Below are 24,594 nucleotides of genomic sequence, written 5' to 3'. Positions count from 1 at the left end.
CTGGTTAGTGAGGAACAAAAAGAACAGGAGCCTCCAAAGATACTCTATAAAACAGTAAAGCTTTCTATTCGTCACACAGTGCAACCTGTAGAATCACATCAACAGGGCTGGGGTCAATTACATTTCCTTTGGGTGATTGATCTGACATTATAAATCACTTTTTTTCTTTTTTTATTGTGTGGAAGGTGTTGCAGAGTGGTAATTGGCAGTTTGTGGAAACGTTTGCAAGTCATTCTAACCTTTGAACAAGATACAGGAAGTCATCGCTTTTAACCTTTGACCTCAGGTTGTCTTGTGAAATATATGGTGTACAGGCACAGTACATGCTGTGCACAGGTTTGAAGAATTAGAAAGATATATATAAATATATATAAATGATGATGAACAGGGGCAGGGTTGGCGGTTGTAAAGCGAGGGACTGGACTTGGTGGTTGTGAAGCCGCAGGGAGACTTCCTGGATTGTTGCGCTCTCCATGTCAAGTCAGGCCCCAGTTCCACAGGGCCGTACGCTGTCGAAAACAGCGAAGCCTGAACCACGACAGGGATTCTCATCTTCGGTTATGTTATCTCACAGGATGAGTTGATGGAGAGATTCTGCTGTATATTTTCAGTCATGGAAATTGGGTTATCAGCCAACATAACATACATACTTACAGCGCAATCACACCAATGTCATCGATCCTAGTCATTTCCGAAGACGTGATGAGAAAAGAAAAAACCATGGCGATTGTGTTTGGAACTAATGTTTCGCGCACGCACGCGCATGTGCACACACATATGGTAAAAAGATAATTGCCTTGCCTCTCACCCCCCTCCAATGGCAGATTGACCTCACTGCAGCCTGCTCACAACACGACTCTCATCAAGCCGCGGTTGGGTTGCGATCACAACAATATCAGAATATATCTAGTGGAGATTCCCCACCCAGAGGTTTGATGGATGAGGGCGGGGGATGATGATGATGATGATGAGGAATGAGAGGCTGCTGAATGAGACTATGAGCTGGCTTGGTCCCTCTGGTTATTCCATCCGTCTGGATTGACACACTGAGACACACACACACAGCTCGCCCTACATGGCGGCACAGTAACTGATGTTGTGCAACTCCTATTTCAACACCAATCACATTGATTGAGTTTTCCCAGGAGGGTAGGCTGGGCCCTCCAAAAAAAGGGTTTCCCCCCTCCCTCAAAAGCAAGGGAGTACAGAAACATTTACATATAGTCACAGTATCCCAGCGAGGGAGTCTTCTTCTTCCCCTCTCCTTCTCCTCTCTCTCTCTCTCTCTCTCTCTCTCTCGGAGGGACCGAATCTCCCTCTCCTCTCCTCCCCTCAGCTCTAGATCAGCAATGACGATGAGAATGCTCCTATCTTCTCTCCCTCTCGCTCCTGGGGCCTGGAGGTCAGAGTCAGTCTTCCAGGGACAACGAGTCGGAAGCCTGAACCCCCCCCCCCCCCCCACCTCCCCTCCCTCCCCCTCATCCTCCCCCTCCTCCCCCACAAACCCACTCTACCCTTTCTGGCAACGAGCAAAGGGAGGTGGTGTGTGCGTGCGTGCGAGGTGGAGGGGCAGCGTGGCGGCAGCGTGGAGGTCGGCGAGGTCAGCCGGGCGGGTCGGGGATGGCGGGGCGTGGACGGGGGGGTGGGGGGGTGGACGGGGGTGTCAGGCGTGGTCCTCGATGGGGAACACGAGGCGCGTCCCCCGGCTCAGCAGCTCCTCGTCCCGGGTGTCCAGCTCGCGCTCCAGGGCCTCCTCCGACGTGCTGCCGCTCCTCCTGCCGTTGGCGCCCCAGCCGGAGCCGCCCGCCGCCGCGCTCCCGGCCGAGGCCCCGTTGGCGGTGATGGCCGTGTCGCCGTAGGACAGGCTCAGGTCCCCGTCGTTGAGGATCAGGTCCGAGTCGTTGTCCCGCAGCTGCTCGTGGTTCTGCAGACGCACACCGCCCAGGAGACATGAGGGGAGGAGGAAGACACACACACACACACACACACAGTCCGACACACAGGAGACGAAACACAGGTTTGCAACGGAAACCCAAGACACACTCGCAGGCGCGCACACGCACTCACAAAAAAACAGAACAAAAGGTTTATGAGGGACACTGTGGAGTCATACGTACAGACGAAAGACAGGAAACACCCGCTTAGTTCTGCATACGGCACTGACGCAGAGGAGATGACACAACAGGCGCGCGTCAGATCGGACACCCCCTGAACGCAGCCAATCAACTCCATCCCCCTGGGCGGAGGTGGAATGTCCGTGTACTGGGCTGTAGCAAAAACTCAATCTATGGACACGCCGACTGGATTTCGAAGGGGAGGGTGGGGTCAATACTTTCTCAACCATAACAGGAGTTTCCACAGCTCTGATTGGATAGGCCTGGGAATCAATGAGACAGTGCAGACCCCTGCGGTTCCCCTGCTAACCCCAGAGTGTTGGCTTGCGGCACATGGTGGGTTCACTGACGGTCAAAACAGGGATTACTCTGATGAGAGGGATCCAACTAAGTAATCAGCATTATGTAACTACTCTGCCACAACATATAGCTGCTGGGGAAAGAGTACCAAAAAGAAAAATGCCACACGAAAGGAAAATTCTAACTAGTTCCACTGGGCTGTGAAAGATCGATAGAGATGTCTGGGGTTTTCTGAAATGGAAACAAAGCAGAAGTAGTTTTAGTCTGCCTCTATTCTTTGTAACATTTACTCATCTATTTTTAGAGCTTGTGCTCGGAAACAAATGCGCTAAATAGCTAGTGGAGGAAGAAGGTTCTAGAACCCAAAGAGCAGGTTTCGACAATAGACCTCATCACTCCCCAGTATCACTCCACCCTTCAAAATGGCTGTGCACCCCAGCACACACTAGTGTCGCTCCAGTCCTTGGATAACAAGAGGACAAAGACTTTCATTTAATCCTCCTATTCTGTCTTTCTCTCGTCAACAGAAACCAGACTGTTGCGAACATCTTAACAATAAACTGAATTCATGTATGAAATCCATGCTGGCTCGTATATAAAGATGGGGGAGAGAGAGACAGAGAGAGATGCAAAGAGAAAGCACAAGAAAATAAAAGAAAGGATGAAAGTAGGGAAATAAATTCAACATGAAGAACAAACGTGTATAAAAGACATGATTGAGAAATGTTACACTTGGGACCCCAGTGTGTGAGTAACCGGCACAAGAACATTTTCTGTGGGATGTAAGCTATTTAGAGAACCGGTTAAAAATAAATCCATAATGGCCAATTGTGTGACAAGTGGAATCAACCCAATGTGATAAGTGTTGGAAACTAAAGGAACAGGGGAATTTGCCAAAGTCAATCCAAGTGTGACCATTCAAGTGAATGGCTCTTATCCGTGTCTGAAATATTGGAGAACAAAACAGATCACCATTGAGGTAGCGTTGAATAGGCCTTTTGTAGAGAGTAAGTGTAAAAACCTTTTACACTTTTTTTTGCTCCCTCTTCTCTCCTCAACTTCTAAAAGCCTTCATGCTTTTGTTTGGCTTGCAGGCATTCAAAACACCACCACCACTCTACTGAAAGACTACAGAGGAAACAGCCATCACAAATGTGGAATCTGGGCTAAAGTGTACAAAAATAGGTCATGAAATCTCCCCACTTCTATGCGTTGTCTGAAGGCGACCAGTTAAATGAGAACCTCCAGTTCCACTCTCGATAGTCAGGGATAAAGATCTACTACTTCTGCCTTATCAGATAACAGAAGACACGATTCTAAAAGTCATGTGCCGTGTGAGGCGAAAGATGCTGACAAAGTAGCTTCTAGTTTCACACCAGGTTCCACAGGCCAGACCACAGCCATCATCAGACTTTCAGAACAACAACAAAACAAAAAAAACAATCACGTGGTCATCCAAAACCTCCTTGGTTACTCGGGTCTGCTTCCATGTGTAAACATCTGTGAACTGTGACATACAGTGCATGAACATGAGCCTATGAACAGGCCAAGCAAATGTATATGAGTGAGTGTGTGTGTGTGTGTACAGTACTCACCTCATAGGCCTGAGGGCTAGTTAGGCAGCGTGCCAGCGGACCACAGCAGGCTGGCAGGGTGGTGGTGAGGGGGGGGCCGCTGTGAGTCAGGATGGGCTTCAAGTAGCTGGGGCAGTCGCTAAGGAAACAAACACCTGCCAACCAGGGCCATTCAGCGGCAGCGGCTTCATGAGAGAACCGATACCAGACCGTTAGCCTGAGCCGTCATGGGAATCCAAGCTACTGCGAATCAGCCGCACATAAGCTCGAGAAATCCTATGAACCTGAGACGGCATCCTGAGATGTCCCCCTGCCCCAGCATTCTGCGGGGATAATGGGCTTGGTAACCCTGTCCATTACCTTTTAGCATGACACCGCAGGGAGAGGATTAGCAGGCTTCCCAGAGGCCTGCATGTTCCCCCAGGAGTGTTTAAGACCCTCAGTCAATATACTCTGTAAAAGACCCTTATCACCTCCGGCCAACATGTGATGGACACCAGTGTGTGTGTGTGTGTGTGTGCGTGTGTGCGTGTGTGGATGGGGGGGGACACACCTTCCCCAAGACTTCCCAAACCGCCTAATAACAAGCCCCGCCCACTCCACTTGGCTGTGCCCGTCTGGCTCGTGTCACCATAGAGAGACCCCATGGAAACGCAATCAAGTCTTCCTGAAGACGTGCTAGACGATTAAACACCTGGCAGGGCCATTGTTCTAGTGTGGAGGGAGGAGGGAGGGACTGGGGGGGGGGGGGGGGGGGGGGGGGGGCGGCTTTCGCTTAGGTCTGTTATTTTCTGCATCTGTCTCTCAAGTACAGCCCTCATTGCTCTCCACACCCAGGCCCCTTCGCATGAGCCTCTAATGAAACACAACACACCCAAACAGATTGGTACCCTGCGTGCTTCCTGTGTCTGACTAGCAACACATCGGGCCCCTCTCCACAGTTCACCGCCATATGACTGTATGAAAGGGATACATGTGGCTCACCGATCAAGTGCACCTACACTACCACGGCCTTACCGCAGGTGCCTGGGTTCGAATCCTGCCCCCGGACCCTTTCCTGCAGGTCCTCCCCTCTTTCATTTCCTGCATCTCTCTTCATTGCGTATGTCCCTTTAAAGCAGAAATGCCCTAATTAAACATCATTATGATATATCTTTTGAAAACAAAAGAAAGGATACTTGTGATCGAAGGTATACCACAGCCTGAAGAGCCAGGCGCTCTCCTGCCTGGTCTTGCTCTGACCCTCCACCTGGGACCCGTCCTGGGGGGGAAACACAGGGACACACACAAGTCACACTCCCTAGTCCTGAAGACCCTCGTCTCTCCCCCGAACATCTGTCCTCCCGTCAGCAGCACATCAGTGAACACGGCAGGAGGCTCGCAGAAGCCACGGCAACAGTCCACACTTGGTTTCGATTGGATGTTTTTGCAGCACAATGACACTCGGATGCCACGACGAGACCACCCGTGGTGGTTTACACCCCACCTCCCCCCCCCCGGTGGAAATGTACTAGGGGAGAGGGGGGTGGGGGAGGTGTGGGAGCGGGGCTGGATGGTGAGTGCTAAGCCAGTGCAGGTAAACACACCAGTATGAGTAATTACATTTCTCTCTGACTGCATGGTGGCAAACACTCCCCTGACCACCTCAACCCCCTCCCGTCCTACCCGAGTCCAGCCCACAGTCCTCTAACCCTGCCCAGTCCAGCTCCCCCATCACCACCCCCCACCCCTGTTCTACCCACCTCCCTCCCCACCTTGCTCCCCCCCTCCCCCTCCCCCCTCCAGTGGCATGTCTAGTCTGCAGCCTACGCTCTCAGCCACTTGTCAATACTCAGCTGCCAGGAGGCACATGACACGGGAATGTCACCAAGGGCTGGGGTAGCAGACCACACACACACACACACACTGTACAGTGTTATTACTGCTGAGGGTGAGCATTTTTGGTTTTATGAGAGGCCTGGAAAATGTGCTCCCATAGCATCAGGTCGAGTTACACACACACACACACACGTGTTGGGGGGGGGGTATAAAAACATGACACCATGAAGTTTTGGACAGTTAGTTGGTTAGAGATGTGAATTATTCATCTGTTTGGCTAGACACAATGATCTTCACGTCTCTCTGTTTAGAGAGCTGTGAGTTAAGAATGTGGGATGCATAGCAGGTACTTAATAATTCACGTTTTGTAACTGTATATCTGTTTATGTGACCAAGGCAGTTCAAACTCTCAAAAGATTGTACTCAGGGACACCAGTTAAGTATGTCTAGCAAATGTCTTGCTGCAGGGGTTCAAGTCCAGCGCTTTCTTGCATGTCCTCCCCTATTTCTCTTCCCCTCACATTTCCTGTCTCTCTATACAATCTCCTTCCAAATCAAGCAGAAATGCCCTGTAACTTATACATTTGTCTTGCTTTCTTCCCCCCCCCCCTCTACGTAGAATGTGCTTCTGCATGAGCCTGCTCTTTGTCGTCTATAGAGAATGTCATTCAGACACCAGTCAAACACCTGCTTCCTTCCTGAAGCCTTTGACACAGACCACCAGTCATCACAAACCGGAAGGTTAGCGACAGGGTTTTCACCACTGTTGCAACCCTGCCTTTTCATGTTTCTGAGCGATTAGGGAGATTTGCCTTGGATTTGCGCACGTCTTCACCACGGGCAGATGAGGATGAAACATCTGGACTCACCCCTTGGAGGACCAGGAAGTTGTCTCCGCATTGCTGCAAGTCCTGGTCTGGGTCCACTCCCACCCTGCCCAGAGAGAGAGAGAGAGGACAGGTGGGTGAGTATCTGTGTGGTTTGTATGAAAAAATGATAAGTAAAAATGGATTCCTCTGTAAGAATCAGCCCACACATTTACATTCCTATTTCCACACAGGCCACAATAAAACATCACTGAAAGAGAGCAGAGACTCAGGATTAGATTTGGGATTATTCTACGGTTTCATCCTCACGTCCAAACGAGCACTTTCGGTCTTTCTGTCATTTCACAACGGTGTCTTATTCTAGTAGGTGGCTTAAAATGATCACAAGCCGTCGTGGAAGGCAAGGTTACCACCGTTTCTTTTTCCTTTTTTTAAACACAGAGGCTCTTTTGTTGGAGTGGAGGTGGTTCATTTGGAGGGAAGCTGAAACTAGGCCAAGACGAAGTCCAGTCCATGTGGACGGAGGCCAGCCAGGGGATGAGAGGGCGTGGTCCCTTTTGGTGCCTGTAATTGAAAGCACATGGCGGTGTGCTATCTGATCCCGTTTGACATGCTTGGGTTCCCATCTCTTCACGTTAGGGATCTGCTGCAGCACATGCATGCACCTCCTGACAGAACCCCAGCACAATGACTACTCTCAACACCTCGGAGACCTTCTTAAAACACAGCACTGCCTTGTTAACTCCTTACCACCACCCCCCCCCCCCCCCCCCCCCTCGGTGATGGAAAGGTAAACAACGTTGTTTCGCATTTCCTGATGTCTGAGGTCAGTCGTTAGACTGTGGGGCTAAAGTCCTGGTGTGCAACTGTCTGATCGGCCCTGCGGGGAAGGAGGGGCTGTGGGAGGAGTGGCAGCTCTCCAACACAGACGAGCTGACCTCCACACACACACACACAGGCAGGCAGGGAGGGGAGGAAGGGAGGCGGCACAGAGCTGTCTGGAGGAACATCAGGGGGTGTTCTGAAGGTCAGAGGCCCTGGTACAACAAAGTGTAAAGAACATGGGGGTTTCAGGAGGAACCAGGAAGAGCCCGTTTGGGTCTGGTGGAGGATAAGACTCAAGTACAGACTTCCTCCCGATGGGCCTGACTCTGTTCATGGGTACACACACACAAAGTTTACTGATGAAATAAGAGTTTAACTCCTCTACTTACCTTTAGGCAGTTTATTGCTTCCTAAAAAACACACACACACACACACACTATGTAACTCACACAAACATCCACTCACTAACACCCGCACACAGCCACACTCACACTATGTAACTCACACAAACATCCACTCATTAACACCCGCACACACACACATCACCCCAGAGAATATGATGTCTCCCAGACACTGCAGTGTGAAACCCAAGAGGGACAGCCCAGGGAGAAGTAGACAGTCACTGTCACACCCATTCTCCACAGTGATTCCCAAGCAGGCAAGGAACAGCATGTGAAATGCCCAGAACACTAGCAAGCTAGCTAGCAGAGCCCACAGCCACATAAACACATCCACCTGCAGCTCTACCTGTGCTGACACTAGGGCCCCAGTCTGTTGGAGTCATTTTAACCTCTGTGATATATTAACTATAACCACAGCTATATGTAATTAATTTGCGTGTCTGGCAAAAAAAAAAAAACATTTGCCTAACAAACTATGATACCGTCATTAGCTAGATAACAAAATAGAAACAAACATTTTAGGTTAACGTCGACCTGCGATAGTTATCTCACAAAAAAAAATGCCAAATGACGAAATCAATATCACACGAGCCTGTGATGAAAAATGTAATATGCTCACTAGCATCAGGTCACTAAATAACAAAGGGGCTAGTAATGACCTGTAGCCTACATGGGTGGCTATAGCAAAGCATCACTCAGTCTAGATCGTGCTCATCACCATCATAGCTAGAACTCAGTTGTTTGGTATTTGCATACTGTCAAATACTGGTATTGAATTTCCAACGCACCTACTGCTACTACACCATGAATGCCATGACACATGACACTTATTAGGCAAATCAAAAGTCAAATGAAAGCGTTACAAATACCGAGCGTGTTTCCGCACACTCCCAGTTACAGACAGGTGCAGGGGCCAAGCTTGCAGTGCTGACACCAGAGACCAGAGCAGAAGGCTGCAACGTGAGGAGAGACAGTGAGAGAGAGGGGCACGCACAGCGAGGGGGGGGGGAGAGACCATCCTCCCACAAGTCACCTGACATACTGCCACCGTTTACGCTGGTGCTCCGGGTCCTCCTCCTGGGTGCGTTCCCCAACCCTGCCAAGGCAGAAACAGGACGCGGCGGGCACATCAGGGCTTAGCAACCAAGAACACCCTTACAGACACCTGCATAACTGTCATTTATTTAACGGAGCCCTTTATCCAAAGAAACGTACTGGCTAGGGGGGGCGGGGGGGGATTTGAACAAGCAATCTTGTGATGAGGTCAAATGCTGTAACCAAGACGTTTATCCAAAGTGACATACAGTCTGCGCTGGGATCTGAACCTGCGACCCTGGGATCTGCGGTCCACCTCTTCCTCCTCCTGACCTGCCCCTCTCGTGGACAGTCAGACTGGAGGGTTTCCAAACCAGAGGTGGACTATTAATTGTACAAAGTCGAATTCGGAGTTTGATCATTCACCTGCGGGTTCAGTGGGCTCAGAGAGATCAGGGTTTAAGGACATGTCTCGACACGTTCCGTGAGGCTCCACAGAGGAGAGCAGTGTGCCCTGGGGGGGGGGGGTCAGTCATCAGTCACACACATGCAACGTCACAAACACGCATCAGGCCAGGTCTGCACACACACACACACAGCCTGCTGTTTTACAACCAGACGCTCTCCGGAGGGGCTGAGTGGGGGGGCGAGGCTGCAGCAGGGTCAAAGGTTACGCACCCCCCGACGGCAGATGACACCTTCTGTAGGTCTGAGACTGGCCAGCCAGAGGATTATCCAGAGAGCAATAATCACTCAAGCTCCAAAAGGGCATTAATTGGCACCCGTCTCCAGGTTCATACAAGACGATGTTTGGGGAACAGATACTGATCCTTCTGTCTGCCAGAGACAAACAACAGACGTTTAGACCCTGGGGGGTCTAATAACACCCCGAGTTTCAGCAGGACGTAATAACACAAACACAAACAGAGAGACTGTCTACTTCTCACACACAATTCTGGAAGCCAGTTATTTGCCGAATCATAACAAACGTTATGTGCGGAAGGGTTTAAGTATGAGGGTGTTTTCCCGCCACAAGCATACACAGTAATTTAGGCCACATGAATCCCTATCAAATATTAAAACCCAGAGATTGAGTTTATGGCCCAAGTAAGGGATAATCGGCTCTATGGTTCATAAAGCTTGGTGACCTAGTGTACTGTAGCCTAGACTACGGTAACCTAACTCAGCCTAGCATAGGCTGGCTTAGGCTACACTAACAGAGGAGATTTCCCTGTCTTGGCCACAGTCATCAGCACCACCAGGCTGTTTGACAAGAGGCAGAAGCCCCTGTTTTGAAGACCCTGTCAAACAAAGCCCGGTAACAGAGAGCAGCAGCTCCTCCTATCCTCCTCCACGATTGGCTGCTCCTCCACACAGCCCCCGATAGCCGGGCGAACCACGTCTCTCAAGACGACCTGTCCAGATACCCTCGTCTGAACCCAGGATTTGACTATCGCGCCACAGTCTGGGTTCCACACCCTCCCTGGAATTCTCAGGCTGCCCCCCTGGTCACCATGGTGACGAGTGTCTGGCCAGGCTGTCTGTCTGAGTGGAGGTCTAGTCAAATCCTCCCAAAACAGCAGCAACCAGCATCTCTCCATGTTAGACTGAGCCGTTCTGAGCCACATTACCACCCATAATCCTCTTTATTTTGATCAAATAGCAGGTCTGGCAGGGGGCCTGCTAGCCTGCTAGGCCCCCTGGTCTGGGGTAGATGGACCACAGAGGAACAGCAGCAAGCTTCTCCGGGCCATAGACGTGGTTGTGAAGCACTGCTGACACTGGGGTCAGTTAGGGGGACTGTCTGACGTGGGACAGGTCAACCATCGTCATCTTAAGCCGCGGGGCTACCGCGGGTTCGGGGCTAGGGCGGGCGGGCGGGGGGGGTGGAGCATGGGGGGGTTCCCACGGTTATCATGGTGACAGAGGGAGAGAGGCAGTGGGGGGGGATCTCTAGCACCCTCTTCTGGACAAAACCGTCAACTGACGTCGCGAGCAGAGAACGGTGGCGTGACTGCTGAACGAAGGCATTAGCGAGCCGTTACCATGGACACGGAGATGTAGAGATCCAGAGGGACAGACAGCGAGAGACAGCGAGCGAGCGAGACAGAGAGAGAGAGGCAGACCTGATGTGTAGCCAGGACAGCATGGGGGTGGTCCCGCCTCCGAACACCCAGACGGTGAAGAACACGATGAGCAGCGTGGTGGTGAACATCATCTGCCGGGCGTAGGTGGCCGTGTCCCGGATGGCCAGGGCAAACGCCATCGCCCCTCGCAGCCCTGCAGGGAGCACAACACAGCCATCGCCTGAATACCCCCATCCCAGGTAATACACCCATCCCAGGTAATACACCCATCCCAGATAATACACCCATCCCAGGTAATACACCCATCCCAGGTAATACACCCATCCCAGATAATACACCCATCCCAGATAATACACCCATCCCAGGTAATACACCCATCCCAGGTAATACACCCATCCCAGATAATACACCCATCCCAGGTAATACACCCATCCCAGATAATACCCCCATCCCAGATAATACACCCATCCCAGATAATACACCCATCCCAGGTAATACACCCATCCCAGATAATACCCCCATCCCAGATAATACACCCATCCCAGATAATACACCCATCCCAGATAATACCCCCATCCCAGATAATACCCCCATCCCAGATAATACACCCATCCCAGGTAATACACCCATCCCAGATAATACACCCATCCCAGATAATACCCCCATCCCAGATAATACCCCCATCCCAGATAATACACCCATCCCAGATAATACCCCCATCCCAGATAATACCCCCATCCCAGATAATACCCCCATCCCAGATAATACACCCATCCCAGATAATACCCCCATCCCAGATAATACCCCCATCCCAGATAATACACCCATCCCAGATAATACACCCATCCCAGGTAATACACCCATCCCAGATAATACACCCATCCCAGATAATACACCCATCCCAGATAATACCCCCATCCCAGATAATACCCCCATCCCAGATAATACACCCATCCCAGATAATACACCCATCCCAGATAATACCCCCATCCCAGGTAATACACCCATCCCAGATAATACCCCCATCCCAGATAATACACCCATCCCAGATAATACACCCATCCCAGGTAATACACCCATCCCAGATAATACACCCATCCCAGATAATACACCCATCCCAGATAATACACCCATCCCAAATAATACACCCATCCCAGATAATACACCCATCCCAGATAATACACCCATCCCAGATAATACACCCATCCCAGATAATACACCCATCCCAGATAATACACCCATCCCAGATAATACCCCCATCCCAGATAATACACCCATCCCAGATAATACACCCATCCCAGATAATACACCCATCCCAGATAATACCCCCATCCCAGATAATACACCCATCCCAGATAATACACCCATCCCAGATAATACACCCATCCCAGATAATACTGATAATATATTCATTTATCCAAAGCCACATCCATCACAGGGGGTGGCTTTGAACTTAAGCTGAGCTCTAACTATTAAGCTGTAACTTCCTTCACTATACCCCGGTTTGCAAGCTTATTCCGCTGACTCCTGCTTGGTGAGTCCTGAGCCATCGGAAACATAAACAGTCACAGTAGTAACACGTGCAGCCTTGACACACCTGCAAACATCATCATGTGCTGGAAGTTTCCGCTGATCTTCTGTCTGCGGCCCAGGTTGAGCAGGAAGGACAATGGGTAGATGTTGAAGGCCCTCCCTATAAAGATGGCGAACTGACAGGGAGGTCAAAGGAAGCAACAGGTCGGATTCCGTGTGTTTGTAATTAAACCAGCCAGTTTGAAAAAAGGGGACCTTTCCCGTCCAGGCCACACCCCCCCCCCCCCCCACAAAATCAACAATGGAAGATGAACAAGATGGCGGACGTGAGCCTGAAACGTCACAGGGCTGTGCCAGAAGTCTGACAGGAGTCTTGTTTATCTGCACTGGCTCAGACAGAGGGTGAACCTGACTGGAGTCAGCAACCCCGGAGGACTTACAGGGACGCAGGCTTAAGAGCTATATCGAGCAAGGCTATGAGGTGGTTATGAGGGTGGGACGGGGTTAGGACAGTGGGCTGGACCGGCAGATTACAGGCCTGGTCACCAACACACGAGCGACCGGTGTGGAGCTTGTGTGAATGCAGCACACACAAATGCAGCAGAGTAACTTTAACTAAGATGAGAGACTGGCTGCATCCTAACACTCATACTTCCAAGCTATTTAGTGTACTGTTCCATACTACATACAACAGTAGAAATACCTTATAAAAAGGACAGCTTCTGTATCACCCAAAGTTAAAAATGAAGTGATTGGGGACACAGTTTGTCTCTTAGCGGGCAGTGGTGCAGCTCTGTGTTGGGTTAAATGAGCCCTGCAGTTCAGTGAAAGGATACAAACGCCCCGAGGATGAAGATGGGGCTGAAGATGTGGTTCTGGAAGGTGAACAGAGCCAGCCCCATGTAGGAGAAGATGAAGTTCTCTGCAAGGAAGTGCAGCACCTCGAACAGCTGAAGAGAAAAGACAAACAAAAGAATACGAGTGTCAATTACAAACACCCAACATCACTTACAATTGTCATTCCGCAAAATGTTTAAAGGGGTTCTGACCAGTAGGAATTAAACCACAGGGGCTTCTACAGACAGACATTCATGCAAGTTCCACCCAAGGGTGGCGAGTACTTTGTCGCTCCCCTGCCATCTCTCATGGCTCCAGTAAGACCTGAGGACCTGTTCCCAGAGACAGAATCCTTGAGCGTGTTCCTTTAGGAGCAGAGATCATTTGAGAGTCTGCTGGAGATGCAGGCTCCACAGCTGCGACGACTCCAGAGCCGTGAACACTAATCTCCCCCCACTCCACAGCAGCACAGTCAGCCCAGACACATGGAGGGGAGGGAAGGCGGGGTGGGGGGGCTGCGAGGAGGGAGGGAAGGTGAGAAGATCTTTCCTACAGCCCCAGCCCCAGCCCCCCCCCCCGTGACTGTCAATGTGACCAGGCGTGGAGAACCAGAATTACACATGGTACTCACATTGCTCTCTCCTTCACACACGCATAACTATGCAGCGCTAATCCATTTTGACAGTTCTAACCTTCAGTGAAGTCTGCCCTGACATATTCTAACGTCTCCTCAAGTCTATTACAAAACCTCCCAAGACAACAGTCTAATGCGGCCTGCAGCTAATTAACCTCTCGTCAGCGCCCCCTCTCTGGGCCTCCCGTCACTGCAGGGACAAGACGACCCTGGTGCAGCCCTGATTAAGGTCACAGCTGGATGATCAATTGGCCATCTGGCACGAGAACACAGGTACTCTTTTAAAGCCGTCATGACACAACAGCAATAAAAGAAAAAGAGTTGGGAGGGTCCAGCAGAGGGCACTAGAGAACAACCTACTGCTCCCTCCTCTCCCTCCCTGCCTCCCTCCAGCCCAACTCCTCCCTCCCCCTCTCACCTGCTTGGTCCTCTTGGTGGACTCCTCTGACAGGTTGTTGTAGGTGTAGTGAGCCTGGGTGATCCCACAGAACAGCACGGCCACCACCCCTGAGGAACAGCACAGGTCAGGCCAGAACAGAGGACGTTTCATTGGCCCGTCGTTACGATGTTTAGGAGATTACACACACACACACACGCACAAATACCTGCGCGCAAACAAAGGATTATGGCGTTTAATCTTCTTATTCTTTCACATTATTTTCCTCAGCTATGCGTTTGCCAGTTATTCAGTTTAGGACACCCTGTGGGCCCATTAACATCCCTGCTTCACTAACTCCCACGACTCAGAACTGAGGAAAGTTCCCCGACTATGACTACCACTGAAAACATTTACTGTATCCGTCATACTCGGACTGGCTCCTCACCCCCCTCTACACTGACCCCCTGACCCCTCACCTGTGAACCCGCAGGCCTCAGCCAGTAGGAAGGTGCTCCAGGACATGAGGAAGAAGAGGGCTGTCTCCAGCAGGGGGAAGCAGTGCAGTTTGGTGAACTTGGTGACGTGGGGAAGACAGTTAAAGGAACGCACCCGTTCTGCGGACCACCCCCCATCTCAGGTTCCTCCTCCTGGACCCAACCTCTGCGCCCCCCCCCCCCCCCCCCCCCCCCCCCTACACACACACACGCGCGCACACACACACACACACACACACAACAACAACACTCCAGGTACCAAGGACTTAAACAGAGCCTTAGAGACGTCACCACAGATGGGACTGGTCGTCTTTCATGGAAGGATATGAGGGCAGTGACCACGCCGATGACGGCTCCCATGGCGAACGAGCCGCTGAAGATTCCCAGGAAAACCCCCACGGACTTGAAGAAAGCTGCAGCGTCGAACGTGTGCGTGTTGGCTCCGCTAGGCTGGTAGGCGACGATGGACCTGAAAAAGACGAGATAAATATAAAACAGATGCTTATAAACTTAGAAACAACATTTACCTATATCTTCCCATGATTTTCCAAGGAGCTTTTGCCTGAGAACCTTATTCTTTTTTTTACTGTTATTGGACATCACAGCAAAAAGAAATTTCCGGCACTTTATAGATGTGTCCAGCAGGGGGAGGCGGAGGACAACTTCTCAAACACTGATGAATTAGTTACTGACGCAGCCTCTGTCTGTCACCTCGATGTGGTATTTCAACCGCTCAAGGAGACAAGGAGAAGGCCTCGGAGACTTGCCCACAGACAGACACCTGTCTGGGCCAAAATAAACAAAAAGGCTTATCCCTGGACGTGGTTTGGCCGGGACTTACGAGGAGAGGACGATGGCCACGGCATCGTTCATGACGCTCTCTCCAAACAGCAGGGCGTAGAGATCCACATCCGCATGGAGCTCGTTAAAGATGGCCAGGACGGTCACTGCAATCACGCACACGCTGACCATTAGTGCGTCACAGGGCATCATAATCATCACAAGTCCAACATGCTAACACAACCCCTGCTCTGTCGCTGATTATTGGTGTGGACATTTCAATTGCTTCTTGACATTAGTAGGTGGGAGGTATAGTGTAGTATGGTGTGGCATGGTGAGGTGTGGTGTAGTATGGGGTAATATGGTGTAATATGGTATAGTATGGTGTAGCATGGTGAGGTGTGGTGAAGTATGGGGTAATATGGTGTAATATGGTATAGTATGGTGTAGCATGGTGAGGTGTGGTGAAGTATGGTATAGTATGGAATGGTATGGTGTGGCAAAGTATGGTGTAGTATGGTGAGGTGTGGTGAAGTATGGTGTAGTAGGGTGTGGCATGGTGAGGTGTAGTAGGGTGTGGCATGGTGAGGTGTAGTATGGTATAGTATGGTGTGGCATGGTGAGGTGTAGTATGGTGAGGTGTGGTGAAGTATGGTGTAGTATGGTGTGGCATGGTGAGGTGTAGTATGGTGTAGTATGTGGGACGAGTACCTGGGTCTGTTGCTGAGATGATGGCACCAAAGAAGAGGCAGTCAGTATAGTAGAACTTATCTGTGAGTTGTCCTGCAAACTGCATGAGTTTGACCACCCCATACATCAAGTTCCTGCAGGGTCGGATTGCCAACAAGTCAATGACAGAATGTTGTCAAGGCAACAAGTACACTAAGGTCAGATGTTATATGCGCAGTCAAAAATAATACAGTTTAATAAATTGATTATTTATAGAGGTACAGCTGCATTAACCAAACGGCTATGAATACTAACTCACCCGATGACAAAACAGGAAGTGGCAGTGCCCAGGAAGGCGTATGCTATTATAGAGCCCAGGTTCCTGAAGAAATGTCTCTGAAAGAGGACAAACAATGTGACGGTCATGTGACGTTCATGTGATTTAACAGTATATAGGAGAGATTGGGAAGCAAACAGTCATCAGCAAACAACGCCACTGATTCAATACATCTTCGACTTTTCCTTTTGTTCACAGTGATTTCCATTGAGACCAGTGTCTCGTTGTTGGCAAGCAGGGAGCCCTAATTACATGATCAGCACATGAATAAAGGACTCCATGCAGAAAACACCTAAACAGAACCAAAACGCATCCAATACCAGCTACATGAAAGGGCTTTTGTGAACTAGGAGCAGCTCCTTAGCATCGAGACCAGCGAGCTGGATCAACCAGAATAACAGCTAAACACGACTGCAGTTATTGTTGGTGAAATACAGGAAGGGCTGGGGAGGTAAAGCGCCCGGTTAATCCTCCCGGACTGTCAGACGGAACTGCCTCCGGTGAGGAGCGCGCTGCCATCTCCCTCGCAACACAAGCAACCTTTACGTTCTCAACAGGGAGCTAGACAGGGGTCCACTGGGTCCCGTTCAGTCATGGATGGCCGACCCTTTCCCTCATAAACATGGGTAAACACACACTCTTCCACCCACCCACACACAGCCCCAAGGGAGAATGGTTAGCTGTAAAATAAACTATGACTCATGTTAGCTGATACTGATGACTGGCTGCCACGAAAGCGTCCCTCCTCCAGCCCCTCTCTGTGGCAGGTCCTCCTGGAAGGAGCTGAGCCGGGGGTAAGAGGATCAATAACAAGAAGAACGTATTCATTATTCAACATTCAATCCGACTCGTCCGCCGGTGATTTCGTAACGTTAGAACTGTGCATTCCTGCTCTCGGGTCAGGACGGAGAGATGAAGACGCAAACCAGAAATCAGACCCATAATATGAATCCAGAAGTCAGGCAGCTGCAGATTGTGACCAGACACCACCATGGCAGTTGGGCGGGAACTTCCATATTCAGAGTGTGCCACAGAGGACCAGAGTGAAATCCCATTTAAACAGGCACTGAGCACAGCCCCCTCAAACAGGAAGTGTGAGAGCACAAACGAGAAGTGAGCCTGGTTAACTAGAGAACATCTACCATCCCCATCCCCCATAACCTGAACCTAATTCTCCTCGAAAGGGTTCTACACCCACACATTGTCTACATCTCAGAATACAAAAATAGAACTACAATCCGTTTGTATAAGTTAGATAGGTACTAACTGTTCCCTCAAAAGAATGCAGACAATAAGTTTTGTCATGCATAACTATAAGGCAGCTTTAAGTGTTTAGGTTGAAATCCCACTATTACACTAGTAAAGTCAAGCATCTGCTACCGATTAAATGTACTGTGGATTGTTTTCCCTTGACAAGACGCCCCCCACCACCACAACCACCACCCTTCCCTACAATCCCATTTCCTGAAGACATTTCAGACTCAGCAAACAGGCCATTGTCACGTGACATCTTTGGAATTCATCGTTGGCATTGTTGCCTCCTAAACACAAGTGTTTTCCGATGTGAAAAGCTCATATTGCCCTACACGTGTGTGCCCATCCATACTTAAAAGTGAACACTACAAACGAAGCTTATCTTACGGGGTACAGTTCATGTTCACCTTGTGTTGCTCCGTGACATACTGTGCTTTTCGTTACTGTGATATAAAGAGCTTTAGTAATGCCCTCACTAAGCCCCTCCGTAGAGGTCACACTGCCATAACCACAGTAAGGGCACTGAAGTCAACAAACATGCTTAAACATGTATACTACAGCTTGGAGGGGTCCCATGATTAAGGACAGCTATGCGTGTCGATAGATACAGCATTGAGGATTTATTTTAAACGGATACTCATGGAAATATTTAAATTACCGATTGCACCAGACAAGCATATATCACAATTAGTGAGACTCCCGTTTGTAGGTATAAATGTAAAACTGCAAGATGGCTATGTTAGCATGGTATTTCCTGTTTAATACGTTAACCTTGGAGAGGAAGCAGTGAAAATTGTGTGGTCTGCATTTCCTCCCTAAAAACCTACAGTATTCACTTTCAGCCAACGACCTATGCTTTGATAGCCAATGAGAGCTTTTGAAGGCAATGGCTGTCCAATGAGACAGCTGGTTGTGGCGGGGAGAGTTAGCCAGCTGGACGACTCATGTGCTACACATAAGACAAAGACTGCTATGGAGTGTGATGCTGGTGAATCTCTTGTCATAAATATCCTGTTACTGCAACCTAAATAATAAGTGAGTGAAGATGAGACGGTTTAGACAAGTCAAATCGATAGGCATAAACTTCACCACAGCATTGAAGAAAAATTTGTTAATTTGACATACCTTTTTTAGACTATATCCAGCATGAAATATTATGGGAGGTAGCAGTATATTGAAGAATACTTCAGGGTCAAAGGTCACCTGTAGAATTAAATGAAAGTTAGTTATATCGTTTTACAGTTAAACATAAACCGCTGACAACAAAAGCCCTGTAACTGGAAACTGTCTATGCTACTTTGCACCCTAGAACAGATGCTTAATGATGATTATATAGTTAGTGGTATAGTGGGATCTGGCATGGAGGGTTGGAACTGAGTTCCAGCTGAGCTTCTCTTGTCTCCCTGGATGAGACCCCCTCTGACTGGACCACATGCCCTCAATCAATTAATCAATCAATCAACCTACCGATGTTCAAAAAGCGCATTTCATATAAGTGAAGGAAATCAATGAGCGTTTCACAGGCACAATGAAGCGCTCTCGGGAGTGTGGAAAAGGGGAGCAGGATACGAGGCAGACCCTTTCTACTGCCCACGTTGAAAGAAGTGGAAAGAGGGAGGGAGTCAGATGGGAGTCAGATGGCTGAGCGGTGAGGGAATCGGGCTAGTAATCCGAAGGTTGCCAGTTCGATTTCCGGTCATGCCAACTGACGTTGTGTCCTTGGGCAAGGCACTTCACCCTACTTGCCTCGGGGGGAATGTCCCTGTACTTACTGTAAGTCGCTCTGGATAAGAGCGTCTGCTAAATGACTAAATGTAAATGTAATGTAAAGAGGACAACAAGGAACTGAAATGCTGCCACCGTATTTACCTTGCGCAGCATATCATTCTGCTCCACGTTGTGGATCTCCCGGGAGTTGATCTCCCCTTTGAGGGTGTACTCAAAGAACTTGCCGCTGACGTTGAGCAGCAGGGTGCTGACAGGCCCTTCCTTCAGGATACAGCTGGGCGGGGTCTTGTTGTGGTAGCTGGTGGCGGGAATGCCGTAACGCAGAATCACACCCACCAACAAACCTGAGGAGAGGACAAAGGGAGGAGGAGCGAGGAGAGAAGAAGAAAGGAAAGAAGAGAGTTGATCAGGATATAAGCCTCTGAAAGTCTTGTCTTGCCAAGTAATAAAAGTTGGTGCAAGTCGCTCTGGTCTGCTAAATGACTAAATGATGCTCAGAGCCAGGGGCGATGTTAGACATAAAGCTCTACTGGGGCAAAGGCCCCTATTCATATCCCTTTTTTTTCTTCCAAGCTTGCTGCGCACAATGCACTACTCGGCTATAGAAACTCCCCTTGCTTAACCCACCATACAACAGTTCAGGGACCCAAGTTTGATATCTGCTTTGGCAGGGACATCAGTAGTTAATGCGAGCGTGCAAAACAAATTGATGATCGGTAGGCCCATCATTTAGAAACTACCTAAATTCTGACTTGTGTGCCGAGTCCGACACCTGGACTTCTGCGTGCGTGCTGCAGTGGATAATTGGCAAGCTCAGAAGAGCACGCTGACATGGAATTCTGCGGGCATCGGTTTGTGTTTTCGGTTAAACTGCTTTGATTTTACAAGCGTTGATTGCGATACTGCGTTTATTTTTTCCGGGATTATAATCTAAATGAATGCACTGACTAATAAAGTACATTGTTAAAACTCAAACTTTAGATTTTACTGGGGCACAGCAGATTTATACTGGGGCACATGCACCAGTAAAAAAGGGTCTCACGACGTCCCTGCTCATAGCACTCTCAGCGTTGGCTCTGCAGCTGGGTCAAGATGTCAGAAGGAGCCCCCAGTTTCTTTGTCTTGCCATGTTTTTACACCCAAAATGTTTATTCTCATCACCACAACCAGTATTCAGTTCGACACAATGCTCAGAACACAGACATGGGATACACCTTATCATACAGACTTAATACTTCACGCCTACTAAAACACACACACTTCCTGTTTTGATTTCACACGTTTGAGCTATAGAACACTTCCCTCCTTGTTTAATTCAGTTAGATGGCACCTCCAGAACCCTGCTTACCCTCAACACAGGAGATTAATAGTCCTCCCATGCCTACATGCTATGCCATCTACTTCATGCCGCTCCTTCAAAATAGCCTATAGACTAAAATGACACATTGAGCACACTGAATCTGATTGTGGGTTAACATAGTGGGCCTAGTAATTTAAAAGCCCAATTGTAAGTATAGCCAAAGAGAATGACGACACACCTCTGAAAGGAGATGACTTGGATGTCATTACTAACAAGGCAATCAAGGACACTACAGCTCACTTTAAATAAGGATGTCTAAGATTTGATTGAGGAACAAATAGCAGGTACTTTTTGCTAGGAAAGCACCTCACACCTAGCTAACCAACAGCCTAAAACAAAAATCTGCAACATGAAAATGAAGCAAGGAAAAAGTGCACACTCCTGTAATATCTTTACTAGGTGTGCTTAAAACATCTGGGCTGCCATACAGTTTGTGCTTCTATTCAACACCACAACTACTGAAGGAACCAGTTTAAAACTGGTTGGGCGGTCAGATGGCTGAGCGGTTAGGGAATCAGGCTACCAATCAGAAGGTTGCTGGTTCGATTCCGGCCGTGAAAACATGACGTTGTGTCCCTGGGAAAGGCACTTTACCCTACTTGCCTCGGGGGGGGAATGTCTCTGATTTACTGTAAGTCGCTCTGGATAAGAGCGTCTGCTAAATGACTAATTGTAAATCTAAAACTACACATAACTCCGCCATAAGAATTCTCAGGTTAATGAATGGTGACAGTAAAACAGTTGAACTGGGCCAGTAAGATAAGGGGTGGCTGCGAATCACTGTTTTACTGTAGAACAGAGCACAAACGTGGCGATATTGCAAGTATTAAAACGAGTTATTGTGAATTGCACAATAAGCTGCAGAAATGTCCCATTGCAATCTTTTGAGTTAACAGTTAGTACCTATGTAACTTAGATCTAGACACATACAACAGCGGAACGCGGTCCACGACAGTTTTTTCATGGACATAATCTTGAGGGATGCTGAGGGGGAACTGTGGAATCAAAGAAAAATTGAGTGAGTGACCTCATGCCATGGTCAGGTGATGCTTGCCTAGTAGAATTGCGCCACTATCGCGAGTAGGGTAAACTGATCCGTGACTTTGTGTAAACAGCGGGTACTGTAATGTTTTCTTAGAAAGAAATTGTCAGAAGATGAGAAAGGGGATACAGGTAGTCGTAACACGGAGAATGTTCAACATGTGTTATAATAACACAGCATTTTCGGATGCAGAAATGTGCTGCCACATCTTGAGATATAAGGTAGCACGTTCCAGAAACTGTAGTGGCGCACGATTTGGTGCTTCAGAACAGCCAGTTCTTTTCCGGCTACACGGAGATTGAGCCAAATTTCCACGTAGGCCTATAGCCTACTGTTGCTTTGACATATTTTCGCCGGTTTAAAGCACATTATATTTTGTGCATTAACTGTCCAGCAGCTTACGCGTCCGTTGTCGAGGTTGTTTCCTATCACAATGTTAACTAGGCTACTCGTCGCAGGCAGCGAAGGCTACTTCTGTGGACTTACGCCGTCGTCCAAAACATGCGAACCGTCGCAGACCCTCATACCTAATAGATGAACGTACCATCATTCCACATAAAATATGCTACCCACTGCAATGTACTAAGTAGCCTAAACACAACGTTGTTTGAACTAAATATCAACAAGCCTATAGGCTAATGACAGTCGTATACAACATCAATCATAGGCTACGTGGACGAATAAAATGCGTCGTTCCCAGTAGCTTAGCTGGTAATCTCACCATATATCATTGCCAACCCGGTTTCGTGAAGAAAGCGAACTCTTCTGTGTTTGAATAGCCATATAGTAAGAATCGTTAAGGTCAGCAGTAAAATGAATGTCAATAAATTAACGCTGTCCTGTCGATGACTTTCTTCAGCCTCTTTCTCAGTTGCAAGTTCTTCCATGCCACTGTCCTGTGCGTCTATTTTGGAGGCCCTCTGTATCAGCAACAATAAAATGGGAAACGTCATCTTTTTGTCTAATATTAGGAATCTCCACAGCTTTGGGTTTCTGTCCGCGTCCATGGTGCAAGATGCTGATAGTGAACCGCCTATTCAGTGGTACTGCACAAGGTTGATGACTAGGAAAACAAATTAGAGCAGAGAAATTGTACTCTCCGTAGTTCAACCTTTTAAAGACACACTGCGCCTTTGTGAGGATTCGTTTCAGCCAGAAGTTGTAGTGCCCCTCTGGAAAGGAAATTGAACGACCGCACATTGTTTTCTTGGCGTTCTCTTTCAGTCTATTTGTAAAAGAATTTAAAAGCAACATTCTAAAGTGCAATAGGCTACCATTACTCATCAGTCACTTGTTCTGAAATGTCACGTCAGGTCACCAAACAGGAATGTGTTCTTTATTCTCTCAAATGTTGGTATTCTCACCCTTTTTAACTAGGCTAGCTATAGAGATACCAAGACTAACAAACACACCGCCTATAGCTGTAATTAAGGACAACCCTAAGTATTTGGTTCATATATCAAACACAGATAGCCTAGTCTAGCAGCTAAACTAGGTGGAGCTGCGGGTCAGTAGGCTACAAGGCATTTGAAAGTGAGTCTGACAATCGAATTTTAATTTTCCACTCCATTTTTTTCAAACCAATAAGTATTATCAAGATGATGAGGGTCTGATCTAATGATCATTTAGGCTATATTAGCCTACTCTATATTTTCTGTATTGCATTTACTGTCGTTTTGTATTATCCATGCTATTGTTCGCAAACAAATCCATCAATCATAAACCATGTGATCTGGAACCTAGTTGCGAATTTGTGAAAATGTCCTTACAGAAAAGCCGCCAAGTGAGGGGTTGGCAGGTGATCGGTGGTAGGAGCGCCATCCAGTGTTCAACCTACAAAGATGGCCGATGATGCTTGATACTAACCTAACTTCATGCAAGTGGTTGTGCAATGTGTGTTAATTCCGCTTGTAGTTGGACGTGAGTGATCGCTTATTAAAATGGAAATTTGGTAGGCTATGTTAGATATAGCCTACAAATTGGTCCTGTTCAGTCAATATCGCGTATGAAGAGATGGATTGAAATGTCCAATGTTTGAATGAAGACCCATCTGCCTATTGATTAAATTGAAACAGAAACTGGATCTATCTGACCTGTCATATTTCCTTTTTAGGGGATTGATATATCCCTTATATATCTGTCGTTATAAATAGCCTAAAATAGGTGTTGGGCTGACAGTTGCATATGTAGTTTAGCTAAGAATCACACTGTCACGTTTGACATAGGCCTACATGATATTTTGGTATTGAGTTAGAGTACTATATATATTTTTAAAGTAGCCTAATGTAGGCCTTCATTGGCTAAAACGATTCAGAGCACAATGCTGTAGTTGGCCTAATGATGTTAGGAGATGCCACGAACAATGTTAAAGATGCACATTCATTTCTCAACAACTGAGTTGATAATGTTTTTACTTTTCAACACTAGTTAATTTTATTCATGGTTTCGGCAGATAGTGCCCCACCTTCACAGGCCACCTCCTAGGCTCGTCTGATTTGTTCGTGTCGTTGTTTCAACCTCGTCCATGATTCGCTGTTACTAAGTAACGAATTGCAATGTATTGATT

At 48.3% G+C, this 24,594-nt stretch overlaps 1 protein-coding gene across 2 annotated transcripts; it reads right to left on the bottom strand.

Moving 5' to 3' along the window:
* Nucleotides 1–1,491: 1,491 nt before the first annotated feature.
* slc9a7 (solute carrier family 9 member 7) lies at nucleotides 1,492–23,063 on the bottom strand. 2 transcript variants are annotated; one of them, XM_067229628.1, is made up of 17 exons: nucleotides 22,750–23,063; nucleotides 19,768–19,970; nucleotides 19,024–19,101; nucleotides 16,627–16,703; nucleotides 16,350–16,462; nucleotides 15,700–15,805; nucleotides 15,186–15,327; nucleotides 14,841–14,946; nucleotides 14,404–14,492; nucleotides 13,351–13,464; nucleotides 12,579–12,690; nucleotides 11,021–11,174; nucleotides 8,893–8,955; nucleotides 6,676–6,739; nucleotides 5,167–5,249; nucleotides 4,010–4,115; nucleotides 1,492–1,924 (listed from the first exon to the last, which is right to left on the bottom strand). In XM_067229628.1, exons 1-17 carry the CDS (start codon nucleotides 23,033–23,035, stop codon nucleotides 1,664–1,666), a joined length of 2,157 nt encoding a protein of 718 aa, XP_067085729.1. In that variant the 5' UTR covers nucleotides 23,036–23,063; the 3' UTR covers nucleotides 1,492–1,663. The 2 variants fall into 2 exon arrangements, with proteins under 2 accessions (XP_067085729.1, XP_067085730.1); XM_067229629.1 differs by lacking the exon at nucleotides 8,893–8,955.
* Between the last annotated feature and the right edge of the window lie 1,531 nt (nucleotides 23,064–24,594).

This window comes from Osmerus mordax, chromosome 26, assembly GCF_038355195.1.
Source record: "Osmerus mordax isolate fOsmMor3 chromosome 26, fOsmMor3.pri, whole genome shotgun sequence".
Lineage (NCBI taxonomy): Eukaryota > Metazoa > Chordata > Actinopteri > Osmeriformes > Osmeridae > Osmerus > Osmerus mordax.
Note: the sequence above shows the minus strand (reverse complement) of the source record. Positions and strands in the feature narration are given on the sequence as shown.